Source organism: Dasypus novemcinctus, chromosome 20 (assembly GCF_030445035.2).
Source record: "Dasypus novemcinctus isolate mDasNov1 chromosome 20, mDasNov1.1.hap2, whole genome shotgun sequence".
In the NCBI taxonomy this organism is placed as follows: domain Eukaryota; kingdom Metazoa; phylum Chordata; class Mammalia; order Cingulata; family Dasypodidae; genus Dasypus; species Dasypus novemcinctus.
In genome coordinates, this window is record NC_080692.1 from 16,965,109 (window position 1) to 16,980,504 (window position 15,396).

General features: G+C 58.5%; 1 protein-coding gene and 1 pseudogene across 5 annotated transcripts in view; one reads left to right on the forward strand and one right to left on the reverse strand.

Annotated features, from left to right (window-relative positions):
• Positions 1 to 15,396, forward strand: part of MICAL3 (microtubule associated monooxygenase, calponin and LIM domain containing 3) — a 204,097-nt gene that overhangs the window by 155,877 nt on the left and 32,824 nt on the right. For 3 of the 5 annotated variants that reach the window (XM_071210096.1, XM_058282477.2, XM_071210093.1), the window contains 4 exons: positions 2,503 to 2,698; positions 10,199 to 10,440; positions 12,039 to 12,128; positions 14,010 to 14,147. In XM_071210096.1, coding sequence (XP_071066197.1) covers positions 2,503 to 2,698; positions 10,199 to 10,440; positions 12,039 to 12,128; positions 14,010 to 14,147 — 666 coding nt within the window. The remainder of the gene's footprint in view (positions 1 to 2,502; positions 2,699 to 10,198; positions 10,441 to 12,038; positions 12,129 to 14,009; positions 14,148 to 15,396) is intronic. The other 2 variants (XM_071210094.1, XM_071210095.1) reach the window with 1 other exon arrangement.
• LOC101439833 (ferritin heavy chain pseudogene) lies at positions 8,900 to 9,594 on the reverse strand (annotated as a pseudogene).

The window sequence follows — 15,396 nt, forward strand, 5'->3', positions numbered from 1 at the left end:
CATAACGCCTGGTCTTCCAGGTATCCTAGTTCAGCGCCACGGCTCATACTTCAGGGGCCCTGAGCTCAGTGTTAAACCACGACGCAGAGGCGTTTAAATTACTCTGCCAAGGGCATTAGGCCGAGACAAGGAGCCTGTGCTCGGGACACACGTGAGCCCCAGGCTGTGTCTGGGCCCATCGTTGCAGATGTACCTGAATCTGTAAAGGAACATGCCAGCGGGTCTGGCATTTTAGCACAGATTCTTCAGGCGATTGGAGAGGTGCTGTCTGGTGGAAGATCTTGGCTCGACCAAATTTTCCTGGTAACTCCGGCAAATGCACTAAGAGGTTTTACCCTGTGGTTCTTGGATCCATATAACATTCTTTCTAATGCCATTCAAAAGAGGTTCAAAACATTGTCCACAAGAAAAGGGCTAGGCTTCCAGAACATTTTCTGTGCACTCTCTTACAGCACAACTATTGCCAACTCAGCATTCCACCCCTTTCCTTTCGTCCTTCACATCGGAGGGTCTGAGCTTTGCGTGGAAGGGGACCACTCATCACCCAACACTGGGTTGGTTTGATGTCACATGCTAAAAGCCAGTGTTGTCTCTTAGGGCTTAGAATGTCCCAGAAGTCAGGTACCTGCTGACCAGGTGGCAGGGCCTTTGGTGACCTGCTGTCACCTCCACCTCTCCCCTGCCACTGTCCCCTCCACTTAATGTCTGGTCGTGCCAGACTTACTTGCCTGCGGGGCTGCTGCTCCCCCTGCTGGACGGCTCTTCCCATCTTCCTTCGTAAAGCGACTGCTATTTGTTTGCGATCCAGAGCGTAGACACATGACCTGACCCACTCGAGAACACACAGATCGCCACACTGTGTCTCAAAAAGGCCTGGCGGTGGCGACGTCGCTGGACCACAGCTACTAGCGTGCCACTTGCCCTGTTTTCTGAAGACGCCCTGGGGACTGGGCCCGCATAGAGGGGGAAGATAACAAAGGCGCATGGGGCAGAGAGTCGTCCCACACACGCACACGTACGCACGGGGTACACTCTCGTGTAATCGTTACAGCAACCCTGCCGGGTGGACAGTGTCCTCATTGGTGAGCAGGAAGCAAGCTCCGAGGACTTAGTAGTCTTCCTAAGATCCTTTGATGCCAGGGGTTCTTAACCTTTTTTGCTCCATGGACCCCTTCCTGAGTCCACTCTGTGCTGCGTGTTATTTAATAAGTAGATCACACCCGCACCAACATGTCCCCACGAGAACAATGGTTTTTTTGAATTTCAGTTCAAGCTCTCGGGCCCCTTGTTGCAAACCCCTGCTTCAGCCAGACCCTGGCGGGACCCGGCGTCTCAGCTGGGTTTGCCCGACTCTAAGTCCATGTGCTGTCTCAGCGCACACATCAAAGGACGCGTCGTGCCCTCCAGAGCCGACGCGGAGCCGGAAGGAACGCCCAGAAGGATGATGCTGGGGGAACAGGTGCAGCGCAAGCAATTGAGCACCTGCTTCCCATGTGGAAGGCCCCGGGTTCCGTTCCCCGTGCCTCCTAAAAATAAGCAAACAAACGAGAAAACCACTCGGGGGAGCCAATGTGGCCCCGTGGTTGAGCAGCACGAGGGAGGGGCTGTTCTAGATTAGGGCAGACTAAAGATGCGGGATGGTCCAATGGAACATTCGAGCTTCAGAACCCACCAGTCCACAGTGGTACTCAGAAGAGCACAGAGGAAAGGGAGAAGCCCTTCTCTGCAGCAGAGTGACTGTCAATAAGTGGAAAAGGAATGAGAAAAGTGGGGATCACTGTTTTGCAGCCCCCAGTGTAGTCCTCGGCTCCGGCAGAGGTCGTCAGTGGATGCCGAGCTCCTGAGGGCAGGAGGCTGGGAGCTGGATTTCCCTGTGGTTTGGATCGCTCCGCAGAGCGCATGTGCCTTTGGGGGGCACCCCCTACCCGGGAGCACTGGCTAGGTCACTGGGAACAAGGCAACCTCACTCTTCCCCCCTCGCTGGCACCGTGGGAGGGACGTGGCGGCACCCATGGGGTGCTTCTGTCACACAAAACGGGTTTGACATGAGTCCGTTCACGAGGAGACAGGCGCACCGGGAGGCGTTCTGCAAGGCAGCGAGCTGGGGTAAGGTCAGGGCTTAGCTTGGGGACAGTTGTGCGGGGCTCAGCCGCTGGCGAAAGCTGCTCAAAGGGGCCCGGGAAGTCGGTGGGCGGCCTCAAGCTCCAGCCAAGCCCCTGCCCCGGCCCCGTCGCTCCCATTGGGGCTGACAAAGGGGCAGTCGGCCGCCTCCTGAGGAGGACATGGAGGTGCTGTCCCCCGCACGCCGGGTTCCTCGCCAGTCTGCCAGTCGGGTGGCCTTTTTGGCTTTCGAGCTGCCCTTTGTTCCGGCTCCCTGACCCGTAGGCAGGGCTGTCTCGTTCCACTGCTGTGAGCATCGGCGGCCTCGGAGGCTGAAACTTGTCCCCCCCGCTCAGTTCCCGTGATCCGTCAGTGGAACTTGCATCTTTGCTTGTCCTGCAGGTTCGAGCGTGAATGGCCTGGAGGAGCCCAGCATCGCCAAGAGGCTGAGGGGCACCCCGGAGAGGATCGAGCTGGAGAACTACCGCCTGTCCGTGAAGCAGGCGGAGGGGCTGGAGGAGGTGCCCGAGGAGACGCAGGCAGAGCACAACCTGAGCAGTGTGCTGGACCAGGGCACCGAGGAGGACGCGGCCAGCAGGTAAGCCTGCGCCTGGCCGGGGCAGCGGCCGCACCCAAGCCTCTCGGTGCAGCCCTGGTTCTGCCCCTTAGCAGCCACGTGAGCCGAGGCCGGTTACGTAAGCTCTCCACGCCTCCATCTCCTCATCTGTAGAACGGGGCAATTCCAGTCCCTCCCCTGCCGGATTGGTGTGAAGGTGAAATGAGCCAATAGGTGCTAAACGCCTGGAACAGTACCCTTCCCTGCAAATGCTCGTAGGTGGTGGCTGTCGTCAGAACTGCTCCACCAGGTGCTGGGCAGTTACGTCAGCTTCCACGGGCATGTGTTTGGTCACCCTCCAGGAATCCTGTCGAGGAGACGAGCACATAGTTTGTCTCCTTAGAGGATGAGCAAGAGCTGGGGTCCATCCCTGGGCAGGGAGATCCTCTGCATCTCCCCTGCTGCTCCGCAATCCGTTCTCCCTGGTCCCGTTAGATCCTTCTTTCCTCCACTTGTGAGCTAGCGAAGATCACCGTCCACTTGACTAGTTCCTTCCCAATTCAGAGATGCCCCAAGTGCTTGCTGAGGATTGAAAAGGCAACAGGCTCTGCCGTGCCACTGCTGACGGGCCATTGGCAGGAGCAGATGTCCACACGGGCTCCAGGGAGAACCCCAGCGCAGCCGGGAGGCTCCAGGGAGGCGCGCTGGGCTGGCGCTGGAGGCTGGGTGTGTGTCAGCCCAGTGCAGCGTGCAGTCCTGGGGGCCACCACACCTTCCTGTAAAGACAGGCAGAGAACTTGAGTCTTGGCCGCGTGCAGCAGCTGGCGGGGTTACACTTGACTGGTTCTGTTGTTTAAATTGCAGCCAGTTCTCGTTACCTGCTGCAGTTAAGTTCCATAAAGTCACCCTGAACACTGAATTGGCGAATACCAAATTGCAGTTCTAGGGAAAATACAGGGACGGCATCCCAGAAGCCTCTGATCACCGCGTTTTCGTTATCCGATCAGTACATCACCTTCTTTTAAAGACACCTTATATCCTATGTATTGTTGACCCACTAATATTGGACTCATGGCCAACATCATGACGACTCATTCCTGAACATAGCTCACCTAACACACCTCTGTTCTCTGTGTGGCTCACCACAGCCTTCCTGCAGTCAGAAACACTAGCCATGAGAAGCAAATGTGGCCTGAACAGTTGGGCACCCACCTACCACATTGGAGGCCCCAGGCTCAGTTTCCAGTGCCTCCTAAACAAAACAGCAAGCTAGCATGATGGGCTGACGCAGCAAGCCAATGCAACAAGGTGATGGCAGTGAAGAGACACAATGAGGAAACACAAGAGACATAACAAGTGGAAGTGGAAGTGGCTCAAGCCATTGGATGCCTCCCTCCCACATGGGAGGTCCCTGGTTCGGTTCCTGGTGCCTCCTAAAAAAAAACACAAGCACACGAACAGACGCAGAGAGTAGACTATAAGCACAAAAACAAAAGGGGGGGGGCAATAAATAGATAAAAATAAATCTTTAAAAACAAAACACTAAACAGCCCTTCAGCCCCACATTTGGGGGGCTTAGAAACAGCAAAGCCACCAACAAAAAGCACAAAAATGCGAAAAGTGTGGCACTAAGTATACCACAGAAAGGACACTTGTTTACAGTATGAGAGCTGAAACAAGACAGCAGAACGCTGCCTCGTTCGACCTCAGCTGGGAATGGGCGCAACGGCTTCCAGCCCATTTCCCCTGGAAGAAGGAAATGTGCAGGGTCTTTTCTCAAGTGCCGTGTGAGGTGCACTTGCAGCCCTCAGTCCTCCCTTGATGAGGTGTTAGATTCCCCGGTGAGAAATGCCGTTGTTTTAAGGAACTGCCCGGCCCTTGCTGGAGCCCGCCTTCAGCAGGTTTTGGAGAATCCTTCACCAGGCCCCTGCCACAGCAGGCAGGGCAGCGCGGCGTTTGGGAAACGGGCTTTAGAGTCAAACCAGCCTGGACTTGAAGCCTACGAAACCCCGCTGTGCCTCAGTTTCCTCATCTGCCAAGAAAACTGCACCTCTGATGGTTGTGGTGAGGATGAATCAAGCAGAGCACCTGTTACAATTCCTGGCACCCTGCGGGCACGAAACAAATGCCAGCAGTTGTTGCTGTTATCGCTGTATTAACTTGGAGTTCTCAGCAAAACACAGCTATCTTGTATTCGATTCTTGAACCAGGTAGTTAAGTGTGAGAAATTAGGTTTGGTTGAAGCTCACTGTGCCCTGGGGCAGTGGTTCTCCGGCTCTAGGGGCACCAGAATCACCTAGAGGTATTGGTAAAACAGAACACTCAGCCGAAGTTCTGATAGGGAGGTGTCAGGTGGGACCCCAGGATTTGCATCTCTCAAGAGCAACAGAAGCCACACTTCCAAAATCACCACTCTGAGCCTGGGTTGCCCACGTTTTCCTGATAAGAAAGGGCCTCTTTCCCAGGCCTGGCCCTGTAGCTACCCTCTGGAAAGGACCCTGTAAATAACACTTTGATTTCCTCAGGGAGAGAACAGGCAGCCGAAGGCAAGAGCGAAAAAACAATTTCAGCCTTGTTCCCCCTGATCGTTGGAGGGAAAGATGTGCTCGCGCAGCAAAAGCCTGTGAGGCACTGAGCAAACAGGTGCACCTTTCAGGAGGAAGGTAAGCTTCCCAGGAGCCCCCACAGCTGTCCACGGGGCGGCTTCAGGCTACCGTTCATGACTGGAAGCCTCCCTGCCCGCTCCCCTCCTGCCCTGCGCCCTGCCCAGCAGACACAGCCGCGGGAGCCATTGCCCGAACCCCTGCCAGTTCAGCGAGGACTCAGTGCCCACCAAGTAAAATTGCCGGGCAGCGTGCATTCCCCGGTAGTCTTTCGCAGTGGCGCGGGTGGGGTCAGAGGACGGGCCCAAGCGTGCAGAGGGATGCAGCAGTGATTTTAGAGCAAGGACCATCGCGGGTGGCGGCACCCCAGGCAGGAGCCTGCCCCATGGCGAGGAGAGCTTGCCCGAGTTCCTGGCCTCTGCTTCCCGAGCCGAGCCCCAGGCAGCCAGAGTTCCATCACCATCCTCCTCCTGGGCCTGCCGCCTGGACAGCTCCAGGGACCACTCAGGAGGAAGCAGCGGGGCGCGGCACTTGCTCTGGGTGGGCATCCCAGCTCACCCTTACCTTGCACCTCCTCAGTTGCCACGTGGGAGTAGTAAGGGGGACACACACTGAGCTGTGCGATGGGCAAGTGCGTCCACGGACGTGCCCCGTGCCGCCGGGCAGGCGGGCAGTGCCGCTGGGACGACCGGTGGGCCTCCCCCTTGGACCCGCCGCCCCCGACAGCATAGCCACGGCTCAGCGCGTCTCACGGGACAAGCCCTGCCTGGCGAGGACCACGTCCACGCAGCCCTTGGTTTCACCTGCTCCCACCAGCCCCGACGTGACCTCGATAGGACACGCGAGCGGAAGCTCAGGGAAGCACCGGAGGTGGACTGCGTGCGAACGGCGGCAGGGAGGGTTTCACTAGAGAGGGCAGCTCCTCCTGCTGGACGTTTTATGGGGGGACTCTCGAGGTACCTCCGCCCTCTGCAGTGAGGCAGAAGCCTCTACTGTCGGGTGCTGTGAGAAGCACAACAGGGCACAGCAGATCCGGTCCTGCTGGGAGAGGGGGCAGCCGGGGTAGGCAGCCCTGGACCGGATAATCACTGCACAGTGCAGCAGAGGCACACACGGGTGGGCGCCGTGCAGGGAAGGGGGCCTCCAGGGCCGTGTCCTCCACCGTGGAGCCTTTTCTTACCCTCAGGTCGCTCTCTCTTCTCAAAGGTAGAGCGCGGTTTTCGGTGTCGTGACTCTGCCCGCTTAGGAAGTTTCCAGGCTGTGGTTCCAGGGGGAGGGCCTCGCTCCACGTTCCTCCTGGAGCTGCCGTACAACAGGCCGGGGTGGGTTAACTGAAACTAACGAGAGCGGCGGGTGGGCCTCGCCGTCCCTCTCTAAGGGCTGCGCAGCCGTCCTGTGGCCGCTGCACAGGCCGGGCCCCCCGCCGAGCTGCGCCCGGTCCCTGCTGCCCACTGCCGGCCGGATGCAGCACCCTCCCCTGCCCCAAAGGGTGGCCGAGTCACCTGTGCTTTTAGGGCAGCACTGGGGGCAGCCTCATCCTTACTCCACGTTCCAAAGACGCCAGGGGCACCAGGTCACGCTTCATGTCAGTCAGTAAGGAAGTAAGTGAAGGTTAAGGCTAAGTAATACCAGTAAGGGAAATACTGAAAGATGGTCAAAGTGCAGATGCCAAGCCTTCCATGGCCCAGATTCTTCCATTTACCTGCTTTAAACCTGCTCCTCCCAGCCCTCCATTCCCGCCACAATTATAATCTACTTTCCTTTATCAGTATGTCTGTGCATCTTGTCTCCCCTTCAGAATCAGGGTCTCTTTTTGATTGCCTTCCATTCCCTACAACATCAAACAGTGTATTCTAAGTAGCTGGTGCTGAGTTGTGTCCAGTGAATAATGAGGGAAGCGGGATTTGCTCAACTGAGCAACTTGCAATCAGGAGCTGAGTCTTTTTGTTTCTGTACCCCCTGGCTGAGCTGTAGTCGATGCTCAAAAAACGTTTGCTGAGTGAATAAACAAATGTATAGCTGAGCAAACAGATGAAACGGCTGGCTTGGGCTCCAGAGTGCCCGTGAGCCTGAGGAAAAGCAGTTCTCCCCCATCTCCTCCCTGCTGATGAGGAAACCGTGGCTCAGGGACGGTGCGAGACCTGACGGCCAGCAGGTGGCAGAGGCAGCCGGTGTGCGCTTGGAGCTGCAGGTGGCCTTGCCGGCCTCGTCGCAGGGTCCTCGGGGCTCCCTTTCCAACACGTGGGCCCCGGCAGGGGAGTGAGAACCCCACCACCCCGGGCCGTCCTCTTTGCCCGGGAGCTGGGCGCCACGTGCCAGTGGTCGCCGTTGCCTTCCTGTGAGAGCCAGAGCTTCTCCAGCCCGGTTAAGTACATCCCCCTCCCCAGGCACCGTGCTCCTCGGGACCCCCCGGCGCAGCAGGGGCCTGAGTTGTGTCGGGGGGCTGCCCAGTGCGCTGCTTCTCTGTGCAGGGCAAGGGGGGCAGGCGATGTGCTCCCAGCAGGACCCGAGAGGGACCCGAGTGTGCTGGCTGGCACTGGAAGCGGAACAGGGCTGAGGCTCCTGCCGGCCTGCCGCAGAGATGCAGCTGGCTGTCAAGGGCCGTGCCCAGCGGCTCGCCCTCCCCCAGAAGTCCCTGTGCGCGCTGTGCCGCAAGTGGGGCCTTGGCGGCTTTGTCCCCCAGCATCTGGCTCAGGCCTGGGCACGGAGCACAGCCGAATCTGCTGTCACCCCCGCCCCAGCCTCTTGCCAGCCCGTCCCATGGTTAAGCTGCAGCTGGCCTCTGGGCGGCTCACACATGAGGCTCCCGCCGCCTCTGAGTCCAGTGGAACTGAGCTCCTCAAACCACACACGCGTCAGGACGGAAGGTTCCCTCGCCTGCCCCTTCCCTGGGATCGTGAGTGTGTATCACAGCTGGACCGCTGTCCCCCACTTAGGCCCTGTGAAGGCTCAGGGGTCTTGGAGTTCACTGAATGACGCGCCCCCAGGCAGAGCTTTCATTCATGTGGGCTTGAGAAGGTGCTTACATGTTTATGTTCATGCTTCCCAAGAAAGCCTATTTTATATTCACTCTTGAAAACAGATTTTGAAGTGCTTTTTTGAACTTATAGGACAGTTACAAAAATAATACAGGCCGCATAAAGAGAACATACCCTTATAACCCAGACCACCAGTTGCACCAATTCTAATATTTTGCCATTTGCCATGTCATTCTGTTTATCCATTTATCTGTATGTCTATCTATCAGTTCGTTTTCTGATGAGTGTAGGCTATATACGTTATGCTCCCTGAGCACAATACTCCCATGTTTACTTCCTAAGAATACAGATATTCACTGTAGATACACGTCAAGTGCAATTATCAAGGTCAAGGAAAAAAAAAATTAACATTCCTCTAAAGCTTACAGTCTATATTTCAATTTTCTCATATGTCCTAATAATGCCCCTCTGAGCCTTCTCTCTTCGCTCATTAGATCCCATCCAGGATCATTGCATTTAATTTTCATTGTCTCTTTAGTTGCTCTCTCTTGCCTTCTCTTTATTTTTTTAATCCATCTATCATAGAAACATATATTATAAACTTCCCCTTCTCGGCCACTCCCACCCCTACCCGTTCAATAGGATTTTTTTTTTTGGGGGGGGGTACCAAATAACTTTATTTGAAGAAATGGTACCAATGAAAGAACTTGGTAGACGTTGATACAACTTATAGAAAAGGTAAACCCAACACACATGCACTACTACCCTGTGGCTCGGGGGAAGCCAGCATAAGGTTTAGCTCTCATCACTGCTTCCCAGAGTGTGCTTGTCAAAGAGACACTCTGCCAAGCCAGAATCCGGGCCCCCGTCATGTGCAGGCTGGTTACGTCGTCACCCAGTTCTCTGATGGACTTCACCTGCTCATTCACGTAGTGGGTCTCAGTGAAGTCACACAAACGGGGGTCATTTCTGTCAGTAGCCAGTTTGTGCAGTTCCAGTAGTGACTGATTCACCCTTTTTTCCAAGTGTAATGCACACTCCATTGCATTCAATCCGCTCTCCCAGTCCTCTCGTTCTGGTTTCTTGATATCCTGAAGGAAGATTCGGCTGCCTCGTTGGTTTGCAGCTTCATTAGTTTCTCAGCATGTTCCTTCTCCTCATGAGATTGGTGAAGAAAATATTTAGCAAAGTTCTTCAAAGCCACATCATCACGGTCAAAGTAGTAAGACATCGACAGGTAGACGGAAGGGGTGTAGAGCTCCAGGTTGATCTGGCGGTTGACGGCGGCCTCCGCGTCCTGGTTGTAGTTCTGGCGCACCTGCGGCGGGGATGTGGTCGTCATGATGGGCGGCTGAGAAGCGGCGGCTGTGCGACACTGGATGGCCGGTGGCAAGCAGCTGGGGGTGGCTGGCCGACAGGGGTTCTGTTCAAGCACTGTTGAAGCAGGAAACCACGGCGACTCTCCGCGAAGACGTCTGGCCTGTTCCATTGGATTAAGCACCACCTTCCTTTGCTAAAACTTTCCCACCTCCCCAAACAGAAACCCTGCACCCATTATTTCTGAACACCCCAGCCCCGTGCCCCTGGCACCTGCACGCTCACTTCTGACTGAGTTTGCATATTCCCTGATATTTCCTTTGCAGTTACCACGGGGCTTCGGTTGCACATCCTGAATCTGTAAGACCCTTTTGCCAGTCGATAGGAGGCACACCCCGTGTTCCTGTGTCTCCGCATCCCCCCGCCGCCTACCTGTAGTTCTCATCACAAATTGCCTTGTCACCTGTTCTGAGCCCAGGACCACTGCTCTCGTTCCAGCGAATGCTTTTGCCTTTTAGATAAAACGCGACGTCCTGGGCCCGGCACCCCAGGGCGTCCCCCCGTCCCGTGCCTCCCCCATGGCCCTGCGCCTCCCCCACGGCCCCGCGCGGCCCCTCACCGGGGCTGTGTGCTTGTCTCTGCAGCAGCTCCGAGTCCGACATGGAGGAGGAGGAGGGCCCCCGGCTGCCCAGCTCCGACCTGGGCGGCGTCCCCTGGAAGGAGGCGGTGAGGATCCACGCGCTCCTGAAAGGGAAGAGCGAGGAGGAAGCGGAGGCCTCACAGCACTACGAGCCCGGGGATGGAGAGGAGGAGGAGGAGGAGGAGGAGGAAGTGGAGGAGGAGGAGGAGGAAGACTACGACAACGAGGAGGAAGAGTCTAGTGAAGGTCAGAAAAAGCTCTCTGCCCCTGCCCCTGCCTTGGGCCCCCCCGAGGGTCCGCCTCCCCCCGAGTCCACCCTCCGTCCCCCGGGCTCAGAGCCAGGCTCCCTCCCAGAGGAGGGCGCACGGACCCCCGGCAGGGGCGCAGCGTCCCTCGAGTGCGTGCCTGCCGGAAATGGCGTGTGGAGGCCAAGGGCTGCTGCGAGGGCTCGGTCCACAGTGGTCCCTCATCCTGGTCCTCTTCTCGTCTTCTCTTCCCTTCAGGCTCAGTTAGAGAAGTTTAATTTCACAGAGAAGGGGCACTGAGCTTTCCAGAAGGTTCCCCGATGGCTGGCCTTGGGGGCCGCAGAGCGCTGCCTCTCCTCCCGGCTCAGCGTCCCCGAGGGGCTCCGGGAGCCCGCGTGCCTGGGGTGGGATTCTGCCAGTGGTGCATGGCGCGAGTGGCGTTGGGAGCCCATTTCCCCAGAGGACACGCCGTCGTGCCCGTGTTAAGTCGCTCTGGCTGGTGCTGAAATACTCTCTTGCCTTGGCCGGGAGATTTTTCCCTTCTGTCCGAGTGAAGAGGACTGTGCGGAGAGAGGGTCCTTTTCCCCTCGTGGCCGCACAGACGGCCGGGAGTGAGGAGAGCAGGCAGGAGAGACCTGTCTTCCCTGCAGAGCAGGGTGCGGTCGGAGCCGAGGGCCCGGCCTCCAGCCGGCGGAGCAGGTTAGATTCTGGACAGCCAGGCCGGGCAGAGCAGGCACAGCGGGCTCTGCGCGCGCCACCCTGGCCCTGAAATGCCATTCTGGGCTGCGCAGCCCCCACACACGGCCTGCTTTCTCTGGCACAGCCAGGATGGAGCAAAACAGGCCCCAGAGCCTTCCCAGGCGTGGCCCCCCGCTCCGGGTGTTGCTCCCAACAGAAGGCAGACCAGATTTGGGGGGGCAGCAGGAGCAGGAGGCGCCCTTCTCCTCTGCCCCGGCGCCTCAGGAGGTCCCCGGCTGCCTAGTTCTGCTCTTGACTCTGAGCAGAGGCCGGGGCATCTGCAAGGCAGCCCCGGCAGCCTGCCCCCCACTCTGTTTTTTTGAGACACGAGGTGTCAGCGGGCGGGAGGGCCGGGCCACGCTGGCCCAGAGCTGCCTCGCGTCCCTGTTGCCGGGGGCGCCACGCCTGCCACGCCGCAGAGGGCATGGGGTTTGTGCTTCCAGGCATCGTCCTCGCCGTCTGACGGTCAGAGGGCTCGGTGGCCCTTACCCCCGGCTCAGCGTAGGGCCAAAGCCTGGTCCCCGCTTTCCCGCACGCAGACTTCCTTTCCTGGCCTTGAACTCCGGTCAGGACCGGACCTGCAGGGGCAGGTTTTACCTCGGGCAGCAGCACACACTGACCCGTTCAGCCCGGCCCTCGGGCTCCCTGGCCATGAGCCTTTGGTCCCGCACATCGCGTGTTTCTTTTGGACGTGGACTTGGATGCCTGTGGAGACAGTGAAAGGACGCCCTTGCCTTGCCGCCGACAATAACTCTTCTTTCTATTCTCTTTCCTCCCCGCATGCCCCTTTCTCTGCACTGAACCCCCACACACACGGGATTCTTGGTGTTGCTGGTGGGTGTCTGGCTCCCCCTGCTGTAGAAGGGGAGTATTGCCCCCGGGACAGAGAACTCCGGCAAGGCCAGTGGCTGCGGCACTTCCCAGAGGAAGAAGATACGGGTACACGTGAAGGTACCCGCTTTGCCCCCTTGCCCACCTTGCACCCTGGCTCCCTAGCAGCCATCCCAATGCCACCTTGCACCCTAGCTCCCTAGCAGCCATCCCAAATCTGCCTTCAAGAGCAGGTCCCACGTGGAAAGATCTGTGCTTCGGGGAGCCGTGCCAATGGGCTGGGCATGCAGCTAGCCGTGCTCCTGCCCCGGGCCCAGCCCTGACGGGCAGCACCTGAATCCCGAAAGGTCAGGGCAGGGCACGCGTGGCCTGTCTGTCCTCCTGCGTGCTTGGCCACGAGGTCCCCTCATCACGTCAAGGCTCAGCTTCTCCTCTACCGGAGGAAAGCTCACGTCACGGTCACAGCTCTAGAAGGTGGCAGAGCCGTGCTCAGCTCTCCCTCCACCTTCTCCGAGAAGGGGGATCGCTGCCTTCACAGGCCGATGAGCCGCCACGGCTCCCCTTACCAGCAGGCAGCTCAGCAGCAGCCAGGGGGAGAGTTTAGAAGACAGTGGAAGGTTCTGCATTCCTCTCTTGTACTTACCCTCCTCAGTCTTTTCTAAGACTGTTCAGGCTACCCGGTGGCTTCATGGTGATTCTGCCTAATTCAGCCCCCAAAAAGGCAAATGGACCTTGGGAAAAGCTTGTGAATCAATAAGGCAGTAGGCAAGGGGTGAAAACCCCACACCAGGGCGCCCAGCCTCGGCATCCACGTTTGGTGGTCTGATCGGCACTCTGCCCACGTCACACACCCGGCACCTGGAGGTTAAGTAGAGGCCGGGATAGAAATGAAGCCAAAGCCAGATTGTCCCGCTGGAGGTGGGGTGGGGTGGAACGCTTGCTGCCGGCCAAGTCTTCTGCCAGAACCCCGGCCCGTCAGGTCTGGTGGCACCTGCTCTTGCTGCCCAAAAAGCCATCCTCCTCCCCCAGACACCCCCCCACCCCCCGCTGGCTGGCCCTTCCTTTTACCCAGGATGATGGCGTGGCCCGAGCACTCCCTCTGGGCAGGGGCTGCACGCCAAGGCCTTGGGCTCTGGTGGCAAGAATAATCTAAAGGAGCCGCTGGCAAGTTGTCACATGGCCGAGAAACCAGGTCTTGTATCCAGAGGGCTCCTTGGGCCACCTAGTGTCATTATAAGAAAGGGCTTTGGCCCCTGAAACACCAGAGAAGTGCTGGTCTTAGGCCTGCCACCAGCTCCCAAAGCTCCTGGGATTCGCAAACAGAGCTGCCTCCTCTCCCGCTGCCACCCCTGCCCCGGGCCTTCCCCGCCTTGGACCCAGCACACAGCATGAGGACCGTGGTGGAAGGGGAAGCTCCCTCATACAGCAGGAAAAACCGTGCCTAGCCAGCAGGGTAAATCCCTGTCGTGTGAGTTGCCCAGCTGGTAGCAGAAGGGCACTATCCTGTCCCACCTCTCTTGTCCTGTGACCTAAATTTCCAAAGACACCCACCCGCCTGGCAGGGGCGGCCGGCACCTGGCCATGGCTGGGGGCTCATGCGCGGGCTTCGTCCGGGCGTCCCTGGCTGGGCTGGAGACACAGCCTTTCAGAGGCCCGTGTGCTCTGCTAATTTTTTCCACTTGCTGCTTGGGACCCTTAAGTGCATTCGGGATGAGAAAAAGCCTCAGAAGGGAAAGTTCTCTCTGCTCGTGAGCTGGAACGTGCGATCCTCTTCACTGATGCGAGCGGTCTCCTCATGGCCGGGCGAGCGCGTGCGCGCAGGCCCCTGCTTTTGGCCTCCTCCTGGTTCGGCCCGACCCTGGCAAGCCCCGTAACTGCTCTTTCTGTTTCCTTTCCTGTGATGTTCTGTCCCCTCCTTCCCTTGATCATCTGCCTTCTTCCTCCCTCCCCACCTCGCCTCCCCCCGCCCTCTCCTCCTCACCCTCCAACCGGGCGCGCCAGCCGGGAGGCAGAGGCTGCAGCCCGTCATAAACCCCGCTGACCCCCTGGAGATCCAGGCCGACGTGCACTGGACACACGTTCGCGAGAAAGCGGAGGAGGAGCGCGCGATGCCCGCCTCTGGGTCCTCTCCTTCCGGAGGTAACTGCATCCCGCCCAGGCACCTTTGCGGCCCCTTGGCCCTCTTCCCCGCGCTGGGCGGCAGAAGGCCCTCCCAGCAGGGCCTGACCCGTCAGTTCTCCCGTGACGCCTGCCCTTGGCTCCGGCGTGGGGATACGGGAAGTCCTCTGTGGGTTCCGAAGTTCGTGGCTCTTCAGTGAACTTGACTTTTGGAAAACCAAGGCTTTGCTTTCTTTCTCCCATCTTTCTAGGCAGGGTTCCTCTTCCCCCACTTTGTAAAACCTGCTGCTGCTTTCCTCACGGAGCGTGTCTGGGTGTGAGTGTGCACTGTGGGGCTGGCGGTCGGGAAGCGTATTTTGCACTGAAGTGTTGTCGTTTTTTGTTTTCAAATCAGGTGAAATTCACCTAACACATGCAATTACCCACTTTCAAGTGTACAATTCAGTGGTATGTAACGTGAAATCAAGTTTTAGGGAGAGATTTCTATCAAGGAGGCCACAAAAGTCGGGACATAATTTCCAGCTCCAGGTTTTAGGCTGAATGCCCTGTTTTCCATACTGGGATAAAGACATCCCTTATTCTGGCTTCTTTTAAGGAGGAGTCAGAAAAGAAAGAAAACGAGGCTCGAGGGGCATGGGGGCTGCCGGCTCCTCCACCCCCGTGCGCCCCCCAACCCCCTCCCAGCACCCTGCGCTGCCTCAGGGTCTGCTGCAGCCACATGCTCCAGCTTCTGCTGCGCAGGACTTAGGCGCCACCTAATAGGCAAGACCGACAGCTGTTAACCGTTCCTGCGGCAACACGAACCCCCAGCGGCCACGGGGGACCCCACCGCCGGGCTGTGTGCGGCCCCAAACCCGGGCTGGCCCCCACGTGTGCCCTCCCGCCTGCTCTCGTCCCCAAGGCCGGCACGCGGGCAAACAGCAAGACCACAACGGGCCCCGGTCTCATCGCGCCACCTCGGTTTCTCTTCCCCTGGACCTCAGGCCCGGCCTCTGCCTTCCCCACTGCAGATGCCCCCGTCCCCTGCTAACTCTGTCTTTATCGTCTGTTTCGATCCAGTGCCCGACCTGCCCTCCCAACGCCGCGCGGCCGTGCAGGCCTGGCTGGAGACGGTCTCCGGAGGTAGCCTGGTGATGTGTGCCCGCCCCGCTCACCGTAACCCCTCTCTCTCGCAGCTCTGCTGGTACCTAACCCTCGAGCCGGGCCACGTGGCTGGTGCATGCGGAGGGCAGGGCCAGAGCGGGTGGGGGCACGTGCATGCCTCACGAGG